This window comes from Artemia franciscana, chromosome 14 (genome assembly GCF_032884065.1).
Source record: "Artemia franciscana chromosome 14, ASM3288406v1, whole genome shotgun sequence".
Lineage (NCBI taxonomy): Eukaryota > Metazoa > Arthropoda > Branchiopoda > Anostraca > Artemiidae > Artemia > Artemia franciscana.
The window spans coordinates 2,803,376-2,827,914 of record NC_088876.1 but is presented as its reverse complement, the minus strand read 5'-3'; the positions used below and the strand labels follow the sequence as shown (position 1 = coordinate 2,827,914).

Sequence of the window (24,539 nt, the reverse complement as noted above, 5' to 3'; positions counted from 1 at the left end):
AATTTTCAATGATAATTTAAAGTCACGTTGCTAAGCTAAGCTTTTGCAATTAGTAAGCTTGCAAGCTAAACTCTATTTTAGTCTTCCTGTTCTGGCCATTTGAAACATAATATTATTCAGAAGAAGCCAGGGATTTGAACTTGGATTTAGCAGATTGGCCAGGGCCAATCTAAGGTCAACCCCAAACCGAAAGTGCTCTTGCACAGAAATGGTGTTTTGTTTTTGGGTCTACAGACTGAGACCCTGTTTTTGGGTCTGAGACCCTGTTTAGAGAGTCTGTTTTTTCAGAGTTGATGTTTATATGTGTTTTGGAAAATGACCTTTGAAGGATATAAATAAGCTAATTTCTACATCCATGTGAGATTATTTTTCCATGAACCCAGGCGGGGTAGGAAAAGAGCTCGCGAGAAATACCGTTACTGGTATATCGATAAGAGGGTCTGTTTACCCTCCAAAGTGATAACTAGAAATAGTAGTGGTGACCCAGGTCGGGTGCACCCTTGGCCTAGAGTTTGGCCTGTTTGATCGTTCGAACAAGTAACTATACCCTGGGGGAGGGTGTACCGTAAAAAGGTATTAACATACTCTATATTTATGGTACAGTAGTGGTAACCGCGAGGCTCTCCCCTCCAAAAAGTGATGCAGCACTATTTCTGCGCCAATATCTGGTAGCAGCCGTGGTTGCTATTCCAATAACTATCGTTAAATATTTAAATTATTAATACTTAATCATATTCTAATTTATTTTTTTAGTTAAATAACAATTTATTAATTATCGTTTTTAACTGTATTCTCTATTTGAATTATAAAATTTCAAAAATTAAAAAATGATTATAACCTTTAGTTTATTTGCTTGAAAGTTTGTGCCCCAGAAATTTCTATACCTGGGACAAGTGCCCCCTCTGTCCCTCCCAAGAGTCGTCTCTGCTTACTTTGTATAATTGATAATTGTCTGTAACTCTATAGAGGACCATTTTATAGGGAACCTGATTACTTATGCACAAAAGCTCAAATCAACTATTAAGCCCACAAAAGAGTCATTTTGCGTTTTTTTTTCTCTTTGTTGTAATATTGGTGTAAAAGTTCTTCTTTACACAAAATAAAAATAAAATTTCACACAGCGATACAGGAAATCATTATTTTACTACTCATTTTAATTGATAGTTTTATATATTGCGATTATTTATTTTGATGTTCCGCAATAAATTATTTGTCATTGTAACAAGCCCGACGAATTTTCAAATGAGTCATGTTGTGTTTTATTTTTTTTTTATTTTTGTTGAAGTGTTGGTGTAAAAGTTCTTCTTTATACATAAAATTTATGTATTTTCATGAATACAATATGTATTTGTAAATAAAATTATCTTAGTGTTTTATTTGTATACAAAATTAACGGTTTTTAGTCAATGTTAATGTACCGAAAATGTAAAATCAACTAACAAGCCCAGCTAACTCACAAGAGTACACATTACGCTTTTTTCTTTGTATTGTAGTGTTGATACAACAGTTATGCTTAAGAGATTATTGAAAGCTTCAGTATTATTAATAGATAATATTGTTAACTTCAATATTAGCTAACAAGACGATTATTTTTCAACAGAATAGTTAACTTAGTTTCAATCTTTTAATTTTTCCTCAGTTGCTTTGATGTTCTTATTCAATTAATTCTAATAGATTCTTTTCCCTACTTGGATCAGTAGCGACAAATGTATTTATTATTATTGGTGGTGGTTTTATTTGTTTTTAGTTTAGTGTTTTTTTCTTTTTATCTTGTGTTGGGGTCACCAACTTTAGATACAGGCGGAATATTCGTGTTATTTTAGTCTTTCATCTCTTTTCTCTCTACTGGCCGCTGTCTCGTTTGAGTTTCTTTTTTTGTCAAGTTTTGTCTCTCTTTGTTGTTTGTTGTTAATAGATTATATCTCGTTTATTTTCTAGATGATTGGCTACGCCTTTGATTCACAATTGGGGGGTCGAAATTTCGACAGTATTATTGCTGAACATCTCGTCGGAGAATTTAAGACCAAATATCGAATTGATGCTAAATCCAATAAAAGGGCGATGCTGCGACTGTTGACAGAAAGTGAAAAATTGAAGAAAAACATGTCAGCTAATTCTACACAACTACCCTTGAATATTGAATGCTTTATGGATGAGAAAGACGTATCTGGCTCCATGAAAAGGTAAAATAATTTCTTAGACCACACTGCTTACCCATTTACAAGAGGGTTTGAAAGAGAAAAATGGATTTAATTTATATCAAGCAGTGACAAACGTTGTAAAAACAACAACAGAACATTAATTAATTTTATAGATGATAAAGACGTATCTGGCTGTATGAAAAGGTAAAATAATTTCTAAATAATTCATAAAAATGGATTTAATTTATATCAAGCAGTGACAAACGTTGTAAAAACAACAACAAAACATTAATTAATAAAAAAATTCCCGAATAATCAATAATTTTTTTTGTAAATACCTTTCAAATAAATATAGTGTTTTACTTTTGATTGATCCCATTTGCCAATCTGGTCTTATGGAGGAAAAATATCTAGAGATTCTGATGTTTCTTTTCTGTTTTACAGTTGCTTTAAGATACGAGTTTTTTGTTTGCCTTTTGTTCTTTTTTTCTCTCTCTTGTGTTGTTTTTTGTTTTTTGTCTAAATTTAACTTAATTATTTTTCTTTTTTTCTTTCCCGTTCATAAAGGCTCCCGGATGTGGGGTCGAAATATTCTGATTTTTTTTTATTAATTTATTATATTAGCCGAAATTGGAACGTTCCAGGAGAAAATTAGCCGAAATTGGAACGTTCCAGAATAATAATGGCGTGATTGATATTCACTAATGCTTGTCCAACATATATATATATATATATATATATATATATATATATATATATATATATATATATATATATATATGTATGTATATATATATGTATGTATATATATATGTATATATATATATATATATATATATATATATATATATATATATATATATATATATATATATATATATATATATATATATATATATATATATATATATATATATATATATATATATATATATGTATGTATATATATATGTATGTATATATATATGTATATATATATATATATATATATATATATATATATATATATATATATACATATATATATATATATATATATATATATATATATATATATATATATATATATATATATATATATATATATATATATATATATATATATATATATATAAATACATATATATATATATATATATATATATATATATATATATATATATAAATACATATATATATATATATATATATATATATATATATAAATACATATATATATATATATATATATATATATATATATATAGATATATATACATATATATATATATATATATATATATATATATATATATATATTTATATTCATTTATATACATTTATATTCATTTATATATATATATATATATATATATATATATATATATATGTATATATATATATATATATGTATATATATATATATATATATATATATATATATATATATATATATATATATATATATATATATATATGGAGGATAGTTTATAGTTATTGAGGATATAATTTGTAATCATGGTGGCAAGTAGAGTGATAATGGCTAAATTTGGAGAAAAAATTTGGGTCAAAGATAACTTCGAAGACCACACTGCCTTTCCATGACGAAAGTAAAACAGTTCAAAATAGGGATGAAGCCTTTCAATTGACAGTGAATATATATAAAAATTATTTAACTGGATATTTCGAACACATATACAGTGTTCGAAATATCCAGTTAAATAATTTTTATATATATTCACTGTCAATTAAAAGGTTTCATCCCTATTTTGAACTGTTTTACTTTCGTCAAATTTGGGTTACTATCATCCACTCCTTTAAGTATACGAAACACATTTATAAGGTCACCACGACGTCTACGAAATTTCAATGACGGGAGTTGAAGCCTAGAAAGTCTCTGCGGATAAGAAAGGCGCTGAAAGTATGGGACCATCCTAGTGGCCCTTCCCTGAACCTTTTCTGCTCTATGCTCATCCGTCAGATTTAATGGAAACTGGATCTGAGGGGGGGGGGGGCTGTTTTTCTTCATTTCGACTGCCCAAACTTTCGATGTAAATGAATCCCTCTTAATGTGATTATAATTTTCAGCCAACTACTAGGTTTACGTCATTCCTAATTGAAACTAAGCAAGAGTGCATCCCGAAAAAAAAATCGTAGAGTTGAAAATATCTTTATAGTTGAGGCAGACATTTTCACGTTTCTTCGAGTATTTACCACAAAAGGTTGCAGTGTATATATATAAAGTCTAAAGGTAATATAAAGGTAAATATAAAGTAATATAAAGGTAGATATAAAGTATTTACCACAAACTTGCAGTCTGTGAACCATCAAGACATTAAGTAAGTTAGCCTGCGCCTGCCTGGCGCATAAACTACACTTTTTATGACGTAAGATGTACCAGCTCCTCCCCTTTCTTCTAAGACGCTGCCAAGTAGGGCCATATTTAAGACTTTCTCTAGGGAGAGGGGCTACAAAAATACTTCAAAAACGCATCAAAAGTTAGTTTATATTCTTGTTTGTTGCGTTTTTACGAGTCGAACAAATATTTCTTTTGGGGGGGGGGTTAAGACCCCTAGCCTCAACTGGATATGGCCTTGCTGCCAAGTACTACTTGGATTATCCTTTCTAGTGGCCTGAAAGTGTGGTCATTTGTGCACCAGATCATTAGAAATCACCATTTTCTGCATAGTCGCTCAAAAATTGTTACTTCCTTTTTTTGTATACTCCTGGGTTATAAAAATATTATTGTTTTTAAATCTATTATATGTAAATACATATGGTAGGGTACACTTACCCGTATTGTTAAATCTTCGATATTAAATTATTGTTAAAGATTGTTGTTAAATTTGTTATAGGTAAATGCATATGACAAGGGAAAGAAAGTCCTATATTCGGGTTCTCCTAGATTGAAAAAAACTAAATCACATATATATGTTTTCTGCTAGATTGAAAGAACTATCAAGTCAGGTATATCCAATTTGTGATTTACACTTACCCTTATTGTTAAATCTTTATTATTAAATTGTTGTTAAATCTGTTATAGGTAAATACATATGACAAGGGAAGGAAAATCCTATTTTCGGATTCTGCTAGATTGAAAGAACTAAATCACATATATGAAATTTATGATTTACTCTTACCCTTATTGTTAAATGTTTATTATTAAATTATTGTTAAATCTATTATATATAAATACATATGGTAAGGGTAAGAAAGTCTTACTTCTGTATTTTGCTAGATTGAAAGAACTCTGAAGTCACGTATATGCAATTTGTAATTTGCAATTACCCTTTTGTTAAATCTTCACTATTAAATTATTTTTAAAAATTGTTGTTAAATCTGTTATAGTTAAATACGTATGACAAGGGAAGAAAAGTCCTATTTTCGGATTCTGCTAGATTGAAAGAACTGTGAAATTGATTATTTACACTTTCTCCTTACCTGTTAATTAGACAAATGTTATCCTGTTGAAAATTTGTATTTTAATGTTTATGTTTTAGGGCGGATTTTGAAGAAATGTGTGCTCCTCTGTTCCAAAGGGTGGAGGCAGTTTTTCGTCAGCTGCTGGAATCTACAGGTAAGAATCATTATACCTACTACTCAGTCTCTTCTTCTTCTGTTACTTCGTCTATTTATTTTCCCTTAGTATTTTTTTACTTGTTCTATATTTGTTCATTTTCATCTTCTTCGTTTTTTCTATTTTCTTCGTGGCAGTGGCGCAATTTCACAAACATGTTGGGGGGATGAATATTCAAATATAAGAGGGGGTATAAATGTATTTTTTTATCTTGGGGGCGGGGGTAGTTTTTTTTAATAAGAATGGGAGAAGGGTGTTTTTTTAATAAAGATAAAAAACAGATGTTTTTCGAAATCTAGGGGGTGGCAACTCCAATTGGTACCAACGTTTCTTTGTCCATTTCTGTCCTGAATCAAGAAAAAGAATAAACCATTTGTAGCTTAGGTGTGAGTAGCAATTGAGGACGCGCAGTAGATTTTAGAAAGGATACGGTACCGTATACTGTTTCGTGGGTTGGGTAGCTATGTTCTTATTTATGTCACTGTGGTAGAATATGCTAATGCTTATTTAAGAGCGATTTTTTTTTACTTAACATATTAGTTATGTTATTGTTGATGTTATACCTATAACTTAGTTGTTTTACTATTCTAATTCCCTTTAGTAACATATTAGTTATGTTATTGTTGATTTTATACATATCCTTCATAACTTGTCTTTTTTACTCTTCAAATTCACTTTATTTCATTCTTTTTGAAAATAAAACCAGAAAAGACGTTTTTACTTCTCAAGTATTTGTAACTGAGGGAACTCACTGTGTGACAATGTCATATATATGCCATTTGTTTAACTTAGCAAATATAGGTAGTAACCAGTTTCAAGTCTAAAATCCCTTTGCTCCATATTTTGTGCGTTGCATTAAACTCTACTAATTTGTCAATCTGATGTTTCTAATCTACTTTGCAATAATCTATATTAATCACCATAGGTATACCCGTATTTGACCTTCCGAATTAGAAGGGGAATCCGTTGGTTTTCTAATAAGGGAGAACAGTTTACAATCATAAAAATGTGCATTATAGGACTTAGGTTGTGATTTTATTGGGGAGAGTGTCCTTTGGAGCGACCTGGGGGCGGAGGTGGGGATAGGTTATTTAGTTTATTTTAATTTTTTTTCTTTTCGATAAGAATAGCCTGTTCTTTTCTAATTTGTTTACAATTCTCTAAGTGTAAACATGTATTGTTACAGTTTTATATCTTTCAATTACTGCCCCCATCCACCCAAACAAGTCTTACTTCCATGCTTGGCTGCAGCCTAAGCCTTCCATGGCTGAAATGCCTGCTAGCGAATTTTTTTTCTGGACAGACAAATCAACTTTTATAACACTGATCCGTTATGTAATTACATGTTTTTTAAATACGTTTGAAAGCCTGAAAGTATGGAATTTTTTTTTACTAAGAGGCTATCTTTGTAACAATGTGGTAGAAATAGCAAATCTTATCTTCATAGGTGGATCAAAGGTCATATCTTTAAATTACATCAAATATTTAGCGAAGCTTTTGCCTGCTTCTCCTGATACCAAGAGGCTCATCTTCATCCAAATGTGATAAACTATGCCAAGGAGCATGGGGTCATACTGCTAACAATACCATCCCATTGTAGTCATTGTATGCAACCATGGGATATTTCTGTATCTTACCCACACAAGTGTCAATGCAACCAATCTGTCGATATAGGGATGGTCGATAATCCTGGAAGAAATGTCACCATTTACATCACTTCTGGGTTGGAAGGAAATCTTTTCCTGCAAATTTCATACCATCAAATATCCAAAAGGGATTTGGAAGGTATATCTCCTTTCAATCCAGATTGCTTTGATAATAAAGATCTGTGCTCTTAAATACAGATCAACCAAATTTTTTTTTAGCCAATGAAGCTGGTGGTAAATTGCCAAGCTCATGAGTGGTTCTAACTCCAGCCCATCCCTACCTGTACTACCATCCTCTCACCCAATGCTTTCAGTAAACCCTGTGATTTTGCAGCCATTGTGAAATAGGATAGTCACACCCGAACAAGTACAACCACATCCCAGCACCACCAAGAAAGCAAAATGCTTCAAGGAAGAAAGGAGGACAGAACAAAAGTCCTCACTGATACATCAGTGAAGGCCAAGATTGAACTTTCTTTGCTACAAGGGAGGTAAAATAAGAGGCGAAAAAGAAAAAATGAAGTAACAAAAGCAAGCAAAACAAAGAAGCAGGCTGTGAAGAGATTTGATGAGAAGACAGAACTGAGGATGAAAATAAAACTGAAAAGTTTCAGACGGCGATTGTTTATGACAACTCAGAAAGTGAAAAGGAATGCGAACTTGGTTTTGATTTGGGTTGCAGTTGGCAACTTCGTAAAAGTCATCTATGAGCGCCATTAGGGAGAAGCTAGAACCTACTGAAGAGGTCAGTGTCATGTCTAGCAGTGATGGGAGAGGTAATGTGTGAAAGTGGCATGAACAGTCAGATCATATTCACTGCATAAAATTGAATTTAGTGTAAAAACCCCCGAGTACTTGGACAATGTGTGATCTCGGACACACACTGTGATCTCGGACACACATCGGACAGTCAGATCATATTCACTGCATAAAATTAAATTTAGTGTAAAAGCCCCCCCAGTACTTGGACAGTGTGTTATCTCGGAAGAATGTTTTGACTAAAAATGCAATCAATGACAGCTGGTTTTAATCTTAGACTTGATGCCGATAGTAAAAATTGCCTGACTACAATCTTATAGCCAAGCTTATTTAAACGTGATTACTCTTTTTCATAACTCATATCAGTGATTGGATCTGTCCGTAATTGAGATACTTCAATTTTACGATCCTTTGTCCAAGATTGAGCAGTAGCCTATTTTCCAAGAATAGGTTTAAGCTAAAAATTTGTAATTACAATTAGGCCTGCACTATTAAATGTTTATGCGTTTAAAATAGTTTCTATTGCATATGGGTAAAATATTCAAACTCATGAAATACTTGTTAAGAAAATTTTCACAGTAAAAGGAGAGAAAAATTGATTTTCAAGGTGGTATAATAGATATAATGGCATGTTAATAAATTGAGAGGGAGTAGTCAATCGGGATTTGTCCCAGTGAAAGAAAGGAACGGGGCCACAATTAATGATAGCGAAAGAGTCAAAGAGAGATGGACAGAACATCTTGAGAATGTGCTAAACCAAGATAGAATTGCAGGAAAAGACATATAGGAAAATGAAAAAGTTTGTGATACCTTGAATGTGAAAGGTTTGTTTTGTGAGGAAGAATTAGCGACACTACTAAAAGGATTAAAAAAAATATTAAGGATTCAGGTGCTGATAGTGTGGTAAATGAGTTTCTTAAATATAGTGGCTCTGAGGTTAGAAATAAGTTATTGATGATTACGAATATGATTTTGAAAAAGGGAAGTACCTCGCAATTTTAGGAAAACCCTAATTAACCCAATGTATAAGAAAGGTGATAAGAGTGAGTATCGTAATAATCTAGACATTAGTCTCGTCTCTGTAGGCAGCAAATTACCTAGTAATATGATACTTGCCTTTTTAGAGTGACAGTTGCTGCACTGTCTGACTTTTTATAGTGACACTTTTATAGTGCACTGTCACTATGACTTTGTAGAGTGACAGTTGCTGCACTGTCTGACTTTTTATAGTGACACTTTTATAGTGCACTGTCACTATGACTTTGTAGAGTGACAGTTGCTGCACTGTCTGACTTTTTATAGTGACACTTTTATAGTGCACTGTCACTATGACCTTGTAGAGTGACAGTTGCTGCACTGTCTGACTTTTTATAGTGCACTGTCACTATGACTTTGTAGAGTGACAGTTGCTGCACTGTCTGACTTTTTATAGTGACACTTTTATAGTGCGCTGTCACTATGACTTTGTAGAGTGACAGTTGCTGCAGACGAAGTTATAAGAGAAGAACGGGGTAGAAAGGGTATTTAGATTGAAGGCTACGAATAAGTGAAGATGAAAAGGTGACGTTGGGTAACAAAAAGATTGGTCAGATGTAGAGGTTCACTTGGTAGTATTATTAGTAAAGAAAGTGGGAGCAATAAAAATGTTAAAAGTAGAATAGCCAAGGCTCAGGTTTTTTTTTCTTCAAAGTAAAAAAAAGGTTGGGAAGAATAGGAAGAATAAGTCTGCTAACCAAGATTAGAATATCGGAAGCTTCATTGATGACAGAGGTCAAATATGGTTCTGAGGCATTTGCTAGATGCTTTTCAGAGAAATTGCCTACGGATTGATCTGGGTTCCCGGCTGACTGACCGTATTTCAAACAGTAAGCTTAACGAAAAGTGTGGTTCAATACCGCTTTATAGGGCTATATTGAGATAAAGGTTGAGATGGGTAGAGCAAGTTCTGCCGATGAAGGATGACAGATTGCAGGCGATTGTCCTTTTCAGCCAACCGCCTGGGGCTAAATGGAATGCAGGGCGTCCGTGGTTGGAGTGGGAGGATGTCAAAGAAAGATTCAAGGGAAATGGGAGCTTCCTGGGAGGGTCTAAAGAGAGAGGTTTTGAATAGATTAGGACGGAGGAGGAGCGTGCGTAGCTGAGTTGGCCTGAGGCGGCTTGGTGCTGTGGTGAGTTGTTAGCGGTAGTAGTAATAGTAGTAGTAAAATAGATATAACTATTGAGATGGTGATTAGGGAGACCATGTTTAGCTCCCTTACCATTTATTTCTTTCGATGTCTGAAATAGGTTCCCCTCCTGTAACTAGACACCTCCTAGCTGGGTCCTAGTTTATACACCTCCAGTTGCTTTAAGAAAAATAAGGAAACAGGTTAATTGTCCTCAGTGTTAGATTCAGAACTTAACAGTTAAGAACTTGAGAATTTTCAGAACCTCCCGTTTCAAGTAACGCTGCTAAGTCACGGAATGAAAATCTCAGTATTCATAAACACCTGCCTATGGCAAGGACTCCAGAAACATCGATTCTTGCTATACCATGGTGTCTTGAAATAGAGTGGTCCTTAAATCGCAAGTTCCTGCCTGTAACTTAGTCTGGTGTCTGTTCGAAAGACAAATGTCTGTTCAATGGATGCGCTAAAAGAACTGGTGCTGAATAAAAAATCACCTTGACAGCACCAGGAATTCTTGCAAAATATTTGTGTGCGCACTTGTTTGTTTAATTTTGAACACGCGCATGATTTCTAAGCTGGAAAATGAAAATCCCTAAACCACCCTAGAAAAGAAAAACTCTAGCATTGCGGTTGACGCAATGAAGATTTTGCGCAAATTAATTCACAATCAGCGCAACGCCGCCGCGTTGTCCAGTGGTGGCGTGCCGGTGGCGTTACAACACTTCGGTGGCTTTTGACTGGGCGTCTCGTTAGTGGCGTTCTATTCATATTCAGACACGGCGTCGGGGTCTAAACCATAGTACGCACGCTCTTGCTTACCAGTTCATTGAAAATTTCTCTTTTTACACCCTCCGGGGAAGTTCCCATTTCCCTTAAATCTTTCTTTATTACACCCTCCCATCCCAACCACGGACGACCTGCTTTCTGTTTAGCCCTCGACGGATGGCCGGAAAGGACAGTCTTTTGCAATCTGTCATCCTTCGTTCGCAGGACATGCCCAAGCCATCTCAATCTGTCTCTCGTTATAGCCCTAGAAACCGGGATTGAGCCGCACTTTTTGTATAGCCTATTGCTTGAAATATGGTGAGTCAGACGGGTACCCAGAACAAGTAGTAGGAAATCAGTAGGCGATTCCTCTGGGATACATCTAGTATTCCGCTTTTCGAAGCGCCCATGCTTCGGAACCATATCTTACCACTGTCATCACTGTGGCTTCTAATGCTCTAATCTTGGTTTGTAGACTTATCTTTCTATTCCTCAAAACTTTTTTCAACTGTGAAAAAACACCCTGAGCCTTGGCTATTCTACTTTTAACATTTTCACTGCGCCCACCGTCTTCGCTAATAATAATACCAAGGTAAGTGAAGCTGTCCACCTGATCAATCTTTTCGTTACCCAACATCATCTTTTTATCTTCAATTATTCCTAGCCTTAGTCTTCTTAACTTTAATTTTCAAACCTATTCTAGCACCTTGAACTCGAAAAACTTCAAAGGTCATTCATTTTGCTCACATTTTCATGTAGAATGCTTAAATAATCAGCATAATCTAAGTCCAAGAAAGTTTTTCATCTCCATTTGATTTCCTGTTCTTCCATTTTCTTTCCTTTGCTCCTTAACTTCAGTTCCTACCTTAACCGAAGCAGGGTTATTCTCGTACATGGCACTAATCACTTTAATGTGTTCGTCTGGTATACCATACAAGGATAAGACCTTTGCTAAAGTACTTCTATCAACAGAATCTAACGGTCGCTCATAGCGTATAAAATTGAGGACCAAAGGTGTTTGATGACTCAAGCACTTCAATTATTAACCTAAGAGTGAAAATTTGGCCGACACATCCTCTACCCTTTCTAAAACCGCACTGTTCTTCTCTCATCACTTTTTCTACAGCATCTCTCAGTTTAAAAAGTATATTTCTAGGTAATTTGCTATATACAGAAACAAGGCTAATGCCTGGATAATTACCACACTCTAGTCACCTTTTTTATACTGTCGTTTAATTGTGGTTTACCTAAAATCGCTAGATAATCCCCCATTTCAAAAATCATATCATATAGCCACCATATTTAAGAAACTCATTTACCACACTATCAGCACCTGGAGCCGAATTATTTTTACTCCTTTTAGTACTGTCGCTAATTCTTCCTCACAAAACAAATTTTCCTTCACATCCATGGTATCACATACTTTTTCGTTATCATCTACATCTTTTCCTGCAACTCTATTTCAGTTTTGCTTTTTCTTTTTCTTTATCTTTATCTTTTTAACTTTTTCTTTATCACTAATTGTGATCCTATTCCTATCTTTTACTGGGACAAGTCAATACTCCCTCTCAATTTATTAACATACCGGTACAATATTTTACTATTGTGCCGTCTAGCTGCATCTTCCAGATCCTCAGCAATTCCATCCATGGCCTCCACTTCACACATCCTTAGTTCACATTTTAATGCTTTCTCCACTTTCTTTACATTCTTAAATAAAAATAATTCAGTTTTGTTTTTACTTGATTCCACTGGTTTAGTTTGGTTTCCACCATTTATGTTTCTCATGTTGTGACAAAAAAAAGTTGTCTCAAGTCTCAAGTTGGTGACAAAAAAAAACTCCTTGGAGAATCTGAGAGTGGATGCTTTGGGGGTTTTCATGTTGCATAGAGTCTTGCTAATGAAGAATTAAAAAAGACAGAAAACTTTTGACACATAAATAATGATTAAAGTCCAAATAATTGAGCTTTGCATCCGGAAGGCTTAACTAAACATGTAAAGATATAAAAAAAAAACAGCTATAAAACGCTAAGAAATAAAACGAAAGGAAAAATAAATATTTAACCAAAATCTAATAGATCCAAGATGTCTTCTATATGTGTACTATTATGCGTTCTAATTATCTTCTGATATGGTATCCTATCAAAGGAAACAGTTTTTTTTTTTTTTTTTTTATAGAAAATCTCACGTATGCCCTAGGTCAAAAACAAATACAGGTTAAAGAACTATACTGTTTGGAAAGTTAAATGAACCTTCTGCACTGCTAATTTCGCAAAACGTCATTTTTCAAAGTTTATTATGATTTGTCCTTTATTATTAAGCTCAATCATGTTTGAAGCTAATTAGGATGATCTTCTTTACTATCAATTATGTGTATGGTTTTAGCCCGTTTCTTTTATTAAATTGGTTATGAATTAGATTTAATCATATTAAAAAGTTTCTTTAATTAAAAGAGTTTTTGTTTTACCTTTTTAATATATTTTCGATCTGGCTTAATATATTTTCTATATGTATATATTTAACGTATTATATATATATATATATATATATATATATATATATATATATATATATATATATATATATATATATATATATATTCATATATCTATTTACATTATATTACATAATTGTATATTATATTTTTCTAATTAATATATATTATAAATGGAAAGGCAGGGTCGTCTAAGAAATGATTGACCTTTTTCTAATCTTGAAATTTGTGCATCAAAAGGGAGTATAACCTGACCTAGATCGTGTAAATCTGTTTTAGAAATAGAACACTTGTTATATTTTGGGATGGGTTTGTAGTTGTATGGTATTATGTATATAAACATTTTGTCGGAATAGCTGCCAGTGTCTCTGTATGGAGATTTAAATGTTTTTGTTTAGCGGCGTCTAAGGCTGAGTAAGTCAAGTTTTTTTTTGCTGTTTCCTCGCTTCTTATTTTGCTTATATTGTTTTTTAATGCTGTGCTGTAATTTAGTCCCTTACAGGCTATAGTCTCTGGGTAATGTTTTGATATACGTTTTTCATGAATAACGATTGTTATTATTATTATTATCACAGTTGGACTGAAATCACGGCTCCCAGCTGGTAGTATTAAACACCACCAAAGCCTGGAGGCCTTAAAGGCCCAATTATCGAAAAAAAAATGATGTTAATCCTTCTCTATGAACTTAATGCATATCATCTTTTTCTTTTTTTTTATTTTCTTTTTTTAGTTTTCGGTATAGTACACAGACCTCTTCTGCAATTCTTTTCACTGATTTTTCCACATTTTAATGTTGAATTGTCAGAAATTAATCTTTAACATACTTGTAATTCTCGGATTCCTACGAATTACTACTACTAACCATACGCAGGTGGGGAAGTAAGGGGAAGGGCCTCCATATTCCCGTCTCCCCCACCAATACCTTGAAATCTTCACAAATTTAATGTTGAATTATCAGAAATTAATCTTTTAACATACTTGTAATTCTTGGATTCCTACTACTACTACTACTACTACTACTACCAACCATACGCAGGTGGGTATATACACTTATATAAGTAAAATATATAGCAGATGGGTATTATATACTTATATAAGTATATAAAGAGCGGAAGGATTGAAAAGGGTAAGGATTCCTAATATGTTACGAACGTTGAAAGTGTCCCGAATCATGTAATATTGTTACCCGATTCATTATTATTAAGCATTTTGTAGTTCACCGTTTTAATTAAAAATTCTACGTGATTTTACATATTTCAATATTTCAGGTTATTTATTAACTTTGAATTTCTAGGTACGAATCCAAAAGACATTGATGAAGTCGAAATCGTTGGGGGATCAACTCGTATTCCAGCTGTTAAGACGTTAATTCAAAACGTATTTGAAAAGCAGCCATGTACAACATTAAATCAAGACGAAGCCGTTTGTAGGGGCGCAGCGTTGCAAGCTGCTATGCTTTCGCCATCATTCAAAGTTAGAGAATTCAACATTACGGATCTTCAGCCATATCCAATAATGCTTCAATGGCAGGATCCCTCAGGACTTGATAATGGGTGAGTGTCGTATAGCTGCGAAGACCTTACCATCGGGTTAGGGTTACTGGGTTTGAACCCTGACTCCGTAAAAAAGCAACAAAAATGCATATAAACAAATTTTGTGTTTTGTAAAGTTTTTTTTTGCAAACCCCCTAACAAATCCCCTTCCTTCCTAACAAACCCCCCTCCTTCCTAACAAATCCTCATCTGCCCTGGAGCAAAAAAACCTGAGTATGGCCCTGATAGCTTCCATAAAAAAAATAATAGTAAAAGAACAACTTGTTATTTCAATTTTTGGGCTTGCTGGGTTCACTAGTGCCCTCGCCTAAAGGGGGGTCTGAACAACTATGTGGTTTTTGCAAGGTTACTGTGATTTTCATATAAGACACTTTTTTTTTTACCGAATATTTTTTCCTTTGTGAACACAAATAAGTTGAATCGACAGAAGATACCCAGAACAAACGATAGACTCTTGACCGCGTTTGATAAGCTTATTACAACTTTCTAATTACTATTTACATTTTTTTTTAATTTTTGAATGACAAATTTTGAATATTTTCGTTCAATGACTGTCTCAAAATTTTGATTGGACGATTTTGAGAAAAAAAGTGCGTGGGAGGGGGCCCAGCATCCTTCAATCTTGTTGGTCACTTAAGAAGGGCATTAAAACTTTTAATCTTCATTTGAATGAGACCTCTGCCGATGCTCAGGACCACGGGTTGATACTATCATCCCTGAAAAAAAAAAAAAATAGGAGCTTGAAAACTTTACAGAGGGTTCTCTGATACGCTGAATCTGCTGATGTCATTTTCATTCATTCTTTTATTTTGGGGGGAGGGGGGTCCCTCTTTTTTCGAAAATCTGGCAAATTTTCTCAGACTCGTAGTATTGGATGAGTAAGACCAATATTAATGAAACTTACATATTTGAAATCAGCAACATAAGCCGATTCTTTTGATATATTCGTTTACTTCCAAATTTTGATTTTAGAGTTTTGGTTACTATTGAGCCGAGTCGCTCCTTGCTTACAGTTCGTTACCGCAAAATGTTTTATTAATAATTTACATAATGTATAGCAGCCCAGTTGTCTCGATCCTAGGATCGTATATGCACGTTCTCATCCACTTGATGGCGGGGGTGGGGGAGGAATGTACCAAGCGGTTACTTTCCTAAGTCTTCTATAGGAAATTCTTCTTCAAATGATAACGAAGAAAAGTTACTGCTTAGAAAAGACATTACTCAGATAAGTTCAAAAACATTAATAACGTCTTGGCAAAACAAAAGTACACCCTTCATGCATCGTATCATTCAGTTCCGTGTGATTTGAAAATAAGGTCTTAGCAAAGCCAAAAAGATGCCCTCCAAATTGCCATTGTTGAAACTTTTTACAAGAAAATTAATCCCCCCCCCCCCCCGCGATATTGAACATTAAGAAAAATAATCGTCTTTATTGACGGTACAGCCAGTAAGACAAGGATAATCTGCAGCTAAATTGACTCCAAGTATAAACTAATTTATTCCAAGAATTGCTTTCGCTATAGGCTGTCTTATGTTCTTTCTTTCTTCAGATTTTTAACTTTTGTATTTCGTTTTTACAGAGAAATGGAGCTGTTCACCAGATTCAATCCAGTCCCATTCACGAAAATGCTGACTTTGAAAAGAAAAGAACCCTTTATCATTCGTGCTAGTTACAATGGACCTGTACCCTACCCTATACGTGAAATTGGTAAGTTCTCAATATGTCTATTAACCATAAGATGTCTATCAAGAATATTGGCAATCCCTCAGGTGAGAACCAGATTTCCGTAGCTGGTTTTTCCTCCTTCCGAACCGCCAGGAAAGATTTCCTGGTGGAATGGAAGAAAGAGAAGAAAGAAACCTGTCGAAACATACAACGCCTTTTACCCTGTGATAAACTGTTGCTTTTTAGCCTATTATAAACTGTTGCCTTTTAGCCTATTATAAACTGTTGCCTTTTAGCCTATTATAAACTAATATATCTATTTCTTGACTGCGTTTTCTTGCAGCTGTAGGGCTAGACCTGCCAAGGCTGGTTTTTTATCTCACGAAGGGATGTTCATCGACTATCCTAGTTTGTTTTGCAAGTGGTGCCTGGATAACAATGCTTACGGACGCTTGGACTAATTTTTGTAATTTCTTTGAAACAATGAATGTAAGCCTAGAGAAGGACTCCTTGCTTGTAAAGAGCGCTATAGAAATTGCTATGAATTTAGAGATGGCGTTCAAGAAATTGCTACAAATGATGATGATGATGATTATTGATTAACCGTCTCCTCTTAAGATATCTTTTATGAGTCGATTTACTTATATCGTTGTTGATCTTCCAATCTTCTTCAAAAATTGTGTCATGAGCTTGACTGCCTTGAATTAAAATGGAATAGTTGTGGTCATCAAGTCATGGCTAATTGTACAAAAAGCCAAGACAGATAGTCCAATTGAGTGAGAAGCAAACCTTGCATTAAATCCCCTCTTATTACGATTGTATAAAAAATGATATTAGTTCATTTGTTAATTGAAATGTCTATCTATTATCCGTCCATGCGTCATTCCTAGGGCAGTAGAACCAAAGTAGAGCTAAGATAGTGATAGAACCTATAATTATCCAAGTGTTTGGTTAAATGGCACGGGTAAACGGCGGGGGTATGTGAGCCTCTCTTATTGGACCAATATTTGTTTGTTATCTTTTAGCAAGTCACGCCCGCCTAGATTCTCGGGCAGGTTGACCACGAATTTAAAATTGACATAGGATCATTAGATTGCCTGGAATGAGAGGTAAACAAGGGACGCCTAACCTATAGTCTTAGGCGGGTTGAACCAAGAATGAAGAGTTGACCCAGGACCTTTAATTTGCCTAGAATGAGAGGCAAACAAGCGTCTAAATCTTTTATCTTCATCTTTTATTCATCTTTTATATTTCATCTTTTATTTCTTTTATTTCATTATCCGTCGTCATCTTTTATGTCTCCTAGTAACACAGTTGCACCGAGATATTTTTTTCTATATTTTTTAAGAATTTTATTATTTCTTTTCTTTCTGTTCTCTAACTTTGGCATTCAATTAATATGTGATGTATAGTTTCAATCTTGCCACGCTTAAAAGTTTTCACTTTCACCCAAGACCTTGGCTTTTTATGCTTGGCTCCTAGCATGGGTGGATCTTAGTTGAAACATGATACCGCTTTCTTCTCTGTTAGGCCTTTCATATAGTCCTCTTTTACACTGAATATTTGTTTTATTGTTTGCCCACCATGTTCTATTTTTGTCTCCATTCATATAGCCTGTCTATTTTAATTTTTCTAATTATATTCTCGATTTTACCAATTATTTTTTGTGTTGTTCCTATTATTGGTACCCCTGAATCCATTGCCTTTTTAGATTTGCTTTTTTAGAAATTGCTACAAATAATTACTGATGCCAATTCATTTAAAAATCTCGTAGCAATTTCTTTAGCGCCTTCTATAAACGAATTTTGTTGAAGGTGCTTTGTTTCAAGGATGATAAAACGAGTTTCAGAACTGAAGAAAGGCTAGTGAGAAAATTTTTACATTTGTTAGAAACAGTGGAAAAACACAAAAATAAGTGAAGATAAGGTTTAGCTGCATGCAAAATATGTTAATTACAATTATTCTGCATATCTGCATATTATAGAGGAAGAATTGCCTTCCTAACTTGTTTCCCTCTCTAGAGGTCCTGCTCCAACCCTATACCAGAAAACCCAAAAAACTAACTTAGTGGCTACTCTGTTCTGTTCGAGTCAGAAAGAGTCACTTGAAAACTATCATAATAGATTCATTGACAAACTATGCACTGACATAATTTCTTTAAGTCAGTATCCGTTGCTTATGGGCTGTATTAATTTTTTCTTCTTTTTTTTTAATTTCAATCCAATTGACTATGAAGAACAATTCAGCTGCGAAACCTTTCAATGCGAGCTTTTAACGCATGCCAAAAAAACACAATATATATGCAACTTGACGTAAATAATTCCCAAAACCACACTGACTATGTATGACAGAATGAAGAAAATTGCGAAGAAGAAAAACGAAGATATTTCCGGCCAGTAGAAAAAAAACGATAAATATGTTGATATTTCCGTCGGAACCTTCTCTCCACCTATTCTCAATGCACAAAAGTAAATAAAGAGTAATAACTGTAGAGTAGAAGTCTTGAAAGAAAAGAAAGTAATAAAACACTTAATTTAATATATTTAAATTAATTTAATTTAATAATTTAATATTAAAATAATATATTTAATTTAATTTAATTAATTTAATATAATTTAATATAACACTTAATTTAATTTAATATTAATTTAATAATTTAATTTAATTAATTTAATATTTAATTTAATTTAATATATCTTATTTAATATATTTAATTTAATTAAATATAGTCACTATTTCACCGTTGCTTCGATAGGATCTAAGGACAGATAGAAGTCCCAAGGACAAAATAAAACAAAGCAAACCTCAAGAATTATCAAACATTGAGTCGCTATTGAAACTTAGGAGGTAATTTTGCGCAAAGTTTTTTTCGAACGCTAGTTGCTTACCAAGTATATTGTGATTATTATCAGAATTCGGTTACTAAATAGCAGCTTGCAAATGAAAATAGTATGAAGGAACGGGAATTATTAAGTTTGTCATACATGGGGCTTGGGCAAGTTTCTTTCATCAAGGGTGCAAACGTTTCTCCATTTCAACTGCCACCCTGAAAGCTTATATACTTGGAAACCTCTTTAGAAACGTTATTATACAGAAACGTTAGAAATATTAGTAACAGACATCGTTGTCTGGAAATGTCCTCGTTTTTCTTCTCCACAGTCAATTTTCTTCCCCTTTTTTCAATACCAAACTTGGCATCAATGCAGCCTCAGTCGTAAATTCTATTTAAAGATCTTAATTAAAGGAAAATTCAGAAAAAATTGACTGGTGACAACTGTGGCTCTAAGACAGTTAATCAGAAAGGGTCACTTGAAATCAGTCCTTGTAAATTTACTACTAAATTAGGTGCTGCCATTATTTGATAAAGTTAGCATCTGCTGCTTATTGGCTATATTTAGATGCTTTTCCTATTAAATCTTGATCTAACAGATAATAGAAAATTATTCAGTTGTGAAGATTTCAGTATGAACTGTTAAAATATGGTAATAAAAGGCAATTCCATTAATACAGGAAAACGTGACTTGTTGGCAACCCTCAATCTAGGACAGTTAATAAAATAAAGTCAAAAATCAAAACTATTCAATTATAAAGATTTCAGTATACACTGTTAAAATACGGCGATAAAAGGCAATGACAGTAATACAGATAAAAAAATGACTTGTTGGTAACCCTGACTCTAGGACAGTTAATCAAACGAAGTCAGAAATCAAAACTCTTCACTGTCAAAACTATTCAGTTACAAAGATTTCAGTACAAATTTAAATATGGCAATAAAAGGCAATGAGAGTAATACGGATAAAAAAATGACTTGTTGGTAACCCTGACTCTAGGACAGTTAATCAAACGAAGTCAGAAATCAAAACTCTTCACTGTCAAAACTATTCAGTTACAAAGATTTCAGTACAAATTTAAATATGGCAATAAAAGGCAATGACAGTAATACAGATAAAAAAATGACTTATTGGCAACCCTGACTTAAGGACAGTTAATCAAATGAAGTCAGAAATCAAAACTCTTCACTGTCAAAACTATTCCGTTACAAAGATTTCAGTACAAACTGTTAAAATATGGCGATAAAAGGAAATGGCAGCAATACAGATAAAAAAAATGACTTGTTGGCAACCCTGGCTTTAGGACAGTTAATCAAACGAAGTCAGAAATCAAAACTCTTCACTGTCAAAACTATTCAGTTACAAAGATTTCAGTACAAATTTAAATATGGCAATAAAAGGCAATGACAGTAATACAGATAAAAAAATGACTTATTGGCAACCCTGACTTTCGGACAGTTAATCAAATGAAGTCAGAAATCAAAACTCTTCACTGTCAAAACTATTCCGTTACAAAGATTTCGGTACAAACTGTTAAAAGACAGAAGCTTTGATTGGATTACAACATGTCCATTACTGGGACAAAAGAATTAATCTTGGACACCCAATGTATACATTTTTCTGGGTTGCTTCCAAAAAACCTGTTGTCTTTTGTCCCAGTATTGGACATGTTGCAATCCAACCAAAGATTCTGTCCCAGAATAGGCAGAGTGATTTAAGTGTCCCAGTACTGGTCATCTTACCCTATATGAACTGCCAAAAATTTACCACAAGCCTACTTTACGTATTTTTAGTTTCGTTGGAGGGGGATTTTAGAAAGCAAAAAAATGGATGTGCTTCTGTAATAATGACAAAGAAACAAAATGAGAATCTTGCTATATGTAGTAATACACACTTTAGAGCACTTGGAACGAAAGTTGACATTTACCAATGGGCCATCAGTCCCTGGAGTGATGGAGTGGCCCATTAATTGATGGAATAAGGCTAACTATGACACTAAAGAAAAAAGACACATGACATAAATACAAATAGGCAGCAAGTAGGAGTTATTTACCTTCAAATGCTTGTGGAAGTTGGTCGTTGCATGTATGTGTCCCTTTACAGTTTTGTTGGGGCAAAACTTGCAGGATGCATTCACAGACCCGTCTTGGTCAATTTCCCCCTTCACAGTAAAGTACCTCCCTTGGAGTATAAATGGAAGCTGTTTGGCCATGCTGACTTTTCAGTTAGTTTGAGATTAAAGACGCTTATCCTTATGATATAAAAGGTCCTGCTTCTTCTTTAAACATGCTGTCGGGAATTCGGTTTATTCACCAGCATCTGTTCTCAGCAACTTGTCACGGTTTTTGATAATAGATGTCTCTATTACGCAATGTTTTTTTGTACATTGCCAAAACACGCGCACACAAAAGTATTTGAAAAGTATTTGAAAAACAAGTACATTAAAAGTATCTTAAGTAATAAGTATTTCGTAATCTTACTTAAATATCAAGTAATAAGTACACCCTAGAGTGTTTACTTAAGTACAAGTACAAGTAATGGAAAATTTTACTTAAGTAGTACTTCAAGTAAAAGTACTTCAAGTAAGTGACAGCACTGATGTAGACTATATTTATTTTCAAAAGACTGTCAAAAGCCCTAATCGAGCCGATTTCGCTTCTTGTGTCAAAGCTAAAGAAACAAAATAGAAACAACTTGACAGCTAAAAATAAATATTGAAAATTGAACAAACATAAAAATAGTCAATGCAAAATTCACAAATTAGTAAAATACGACACTCAATTAACCAAATTTTTATACGCTTAGACGTTCTATTTATTTTCATCCTGTCATTTAAAAAATCCAAACGAAAAACATTTAACTTGATTACAATTGGAATTGGACTGGTGGAGGGGGGCTAAAAATAAAACTCATGGGACTAATTTTCAGTTCTGTGGTGAAAAAAAAAAAAAAAAAAAATCAATTTAATTTCTCAGTTCATGGTTCACGTGAGGTGGATGCTTTTTATTACTATAGCTAACTTGCGATTTTACTAAATGTGATCTAACTTATGATTTAGCTTACTTGTGATAGACTATAATAGACTGTAGAACTTTACTTTAACTTACAGTTTTTGGCTCTGGATAAGAGTAATATTTCCAAATTATAGCGTCAGATTCATCAACCTGGGCTACAATCTACACTTTCTGTAAAACCTCCAGGAATAGTATCACCTTCTTGAAAGAAACTGAACTGGGCAGCATAGTAGGGAGAAAATGGGTAAAAACGAATTGCTGCTGCCGCAAGACAGTTGAACAAGACCCTCATATAATGAAACTGAAAGAAACCTCTTGAAAGAAACTGAACTGGGCAGCAAAGTAGGGAGAAAATGGGTAAAAACGAATTGCTGCTGTCGCAAGACAGTTGAACAAGACCCTCATATAATTTTTGCGGTCCATTGGCTTAGAGGGTTCATTCAAAGTATTAAGTGAAGCAACGTCGTATATATGAGGATGATAGTCCAGACAAATTATCAAGTATTAATTCAGCAAAATTTCGTTTACAACTAGAGGAAGAAGAAGATTGGGCCAATTCATTAAGAATTCAACGTAAAATTAAGCAAGAATAAAGAATCAGGACTCAATGAACCCAGTTAATAAACCCTCTCAGCCAATGGACCGGAAAAAAATCTGTGACCCGGAAGCTATTATTTTCTTCTGTATAAATATAGTTTGTGTTTATTATAATACTTTAGTATCTCTACTGATGATGAAGACTGACTATATTTTCGAAATATCCAGAACATTTCTATCAATTGTCTTATGTCCGTATCCCAAAGCGGACTAAAATCTTTAGATAATAAAATGCATGAGCCCAGTTGGTGAACCCTCTCAGCCAATGGAGTGGAAACAATCTGTGACCCGGAAGTTATTATTTTTTTCTGCATAAATATAGTGTTCATTATAATACTTTAGTATCTCTGCTGATGATGAAGACTGACTATATTTGAAATATCCAGAACATTTCTATCAATGGTCTTATGTCCGTATCCCAAAGCGGACAAAAATCTTTAGATAATAAAATGCATGAACCCAGTTGGTGAACCCTCTCAGCCGATGGACTGGAAACAATCTGGGACACGGAAGTTATTTTTTTTTCTCTATAAATATAGTTTGTATTCATTATAATACTGTAGTATATGTGCTGATGATGAAGACTGACTATATCTTCGAAATATCCAGAACATTTGTATCAATGGTCTTATGTCCGTATCCCAAAGCGGACAAAAATCTTTTGATAATAAAGGTTTCCTGAAAAAACGTCTTGAAAGAAAATGAAATCTAAGAAAACGCCTTAATGTAACGTAATCTTACATTTAGGCAATATTAAAGAACTCAAGACTTTGCATGAACCCAGTTGGTGAACCCTATCAGCCAATGGATTTGTGTTCATTATAACAACAAAAGTTTACATTTAGGCAATATTAAAGAACTCAAGACTTTGCATGAACCCAGTTGGCGAACCCTCTCAGCCAATAGATTTGTGTTCGTTATAATAACAAAAGTTTACATTTAGGCAATATTAAAGACTCAAAACTTTGCATGAACTCAGTTGGTGAACCCTCTCAGCTAATGGAGTGGAAACAATCTGGGACCCGGAAGTTATTATTTTTTTCTGCATAAATATAGATTGTGTTCATTATAATACTTTAGTATCTCTGCTGATGATGAAAACTGACTCTATGTTCGAAACGTCCAGTGCTTTTGTATTTCTTTTCTTCACTGTCTAATAAAAGAACCCATCCCTATTGAAATTCTTATTTGTTTTGTCAAAGAAAGGCAGTGTGGTCTTAAAAAATATAAAAATTTTTCCATAGAAAGCAAATTATTGATACAGTTTGATGTGGTTGAACTCGCGTCTGGAATCTGTTCATGATACAATGTTTTACTGTTAAAACTATTGAAATAGTAAATAATTAAAT

General features: G+C 33.6%; 1 protein-coding gene across 1 annotated transcript in view; it reads left to right on the top strand.

The window, feature by feature from the left end:
- The window catches only part of LOC136035182 (heat shock 70 kDa protein 4-like), a 102,999-nt gene that overhangs the window by 42,842 nt on the left and 35,618 nt on the right, over positions 1 to 24,539 (top strand). Inside the window, exons 5-8 of the mRNA XM_065716753.1 lie at positions 1,939 to 2,183; positions 5,621 to 5,697; positions 14,824 to 15,082; positions 16,663 to 16,790. Of these exons, the coding sequence (XP_065572825.1) occupies positions 1,939 to 2,183; positions 5,621 to 5,697; positions 14,824 to 15,082; positions 16,663 to 16,790 (709 nt within the window). The remainder of the gene's footprint in view (positions 1 to 1,938; positions 2,184 to 5,620; positions 5,698 to 14,823; positions 15,083 to 16,662; positions 16,791 to 24,539) is intronic.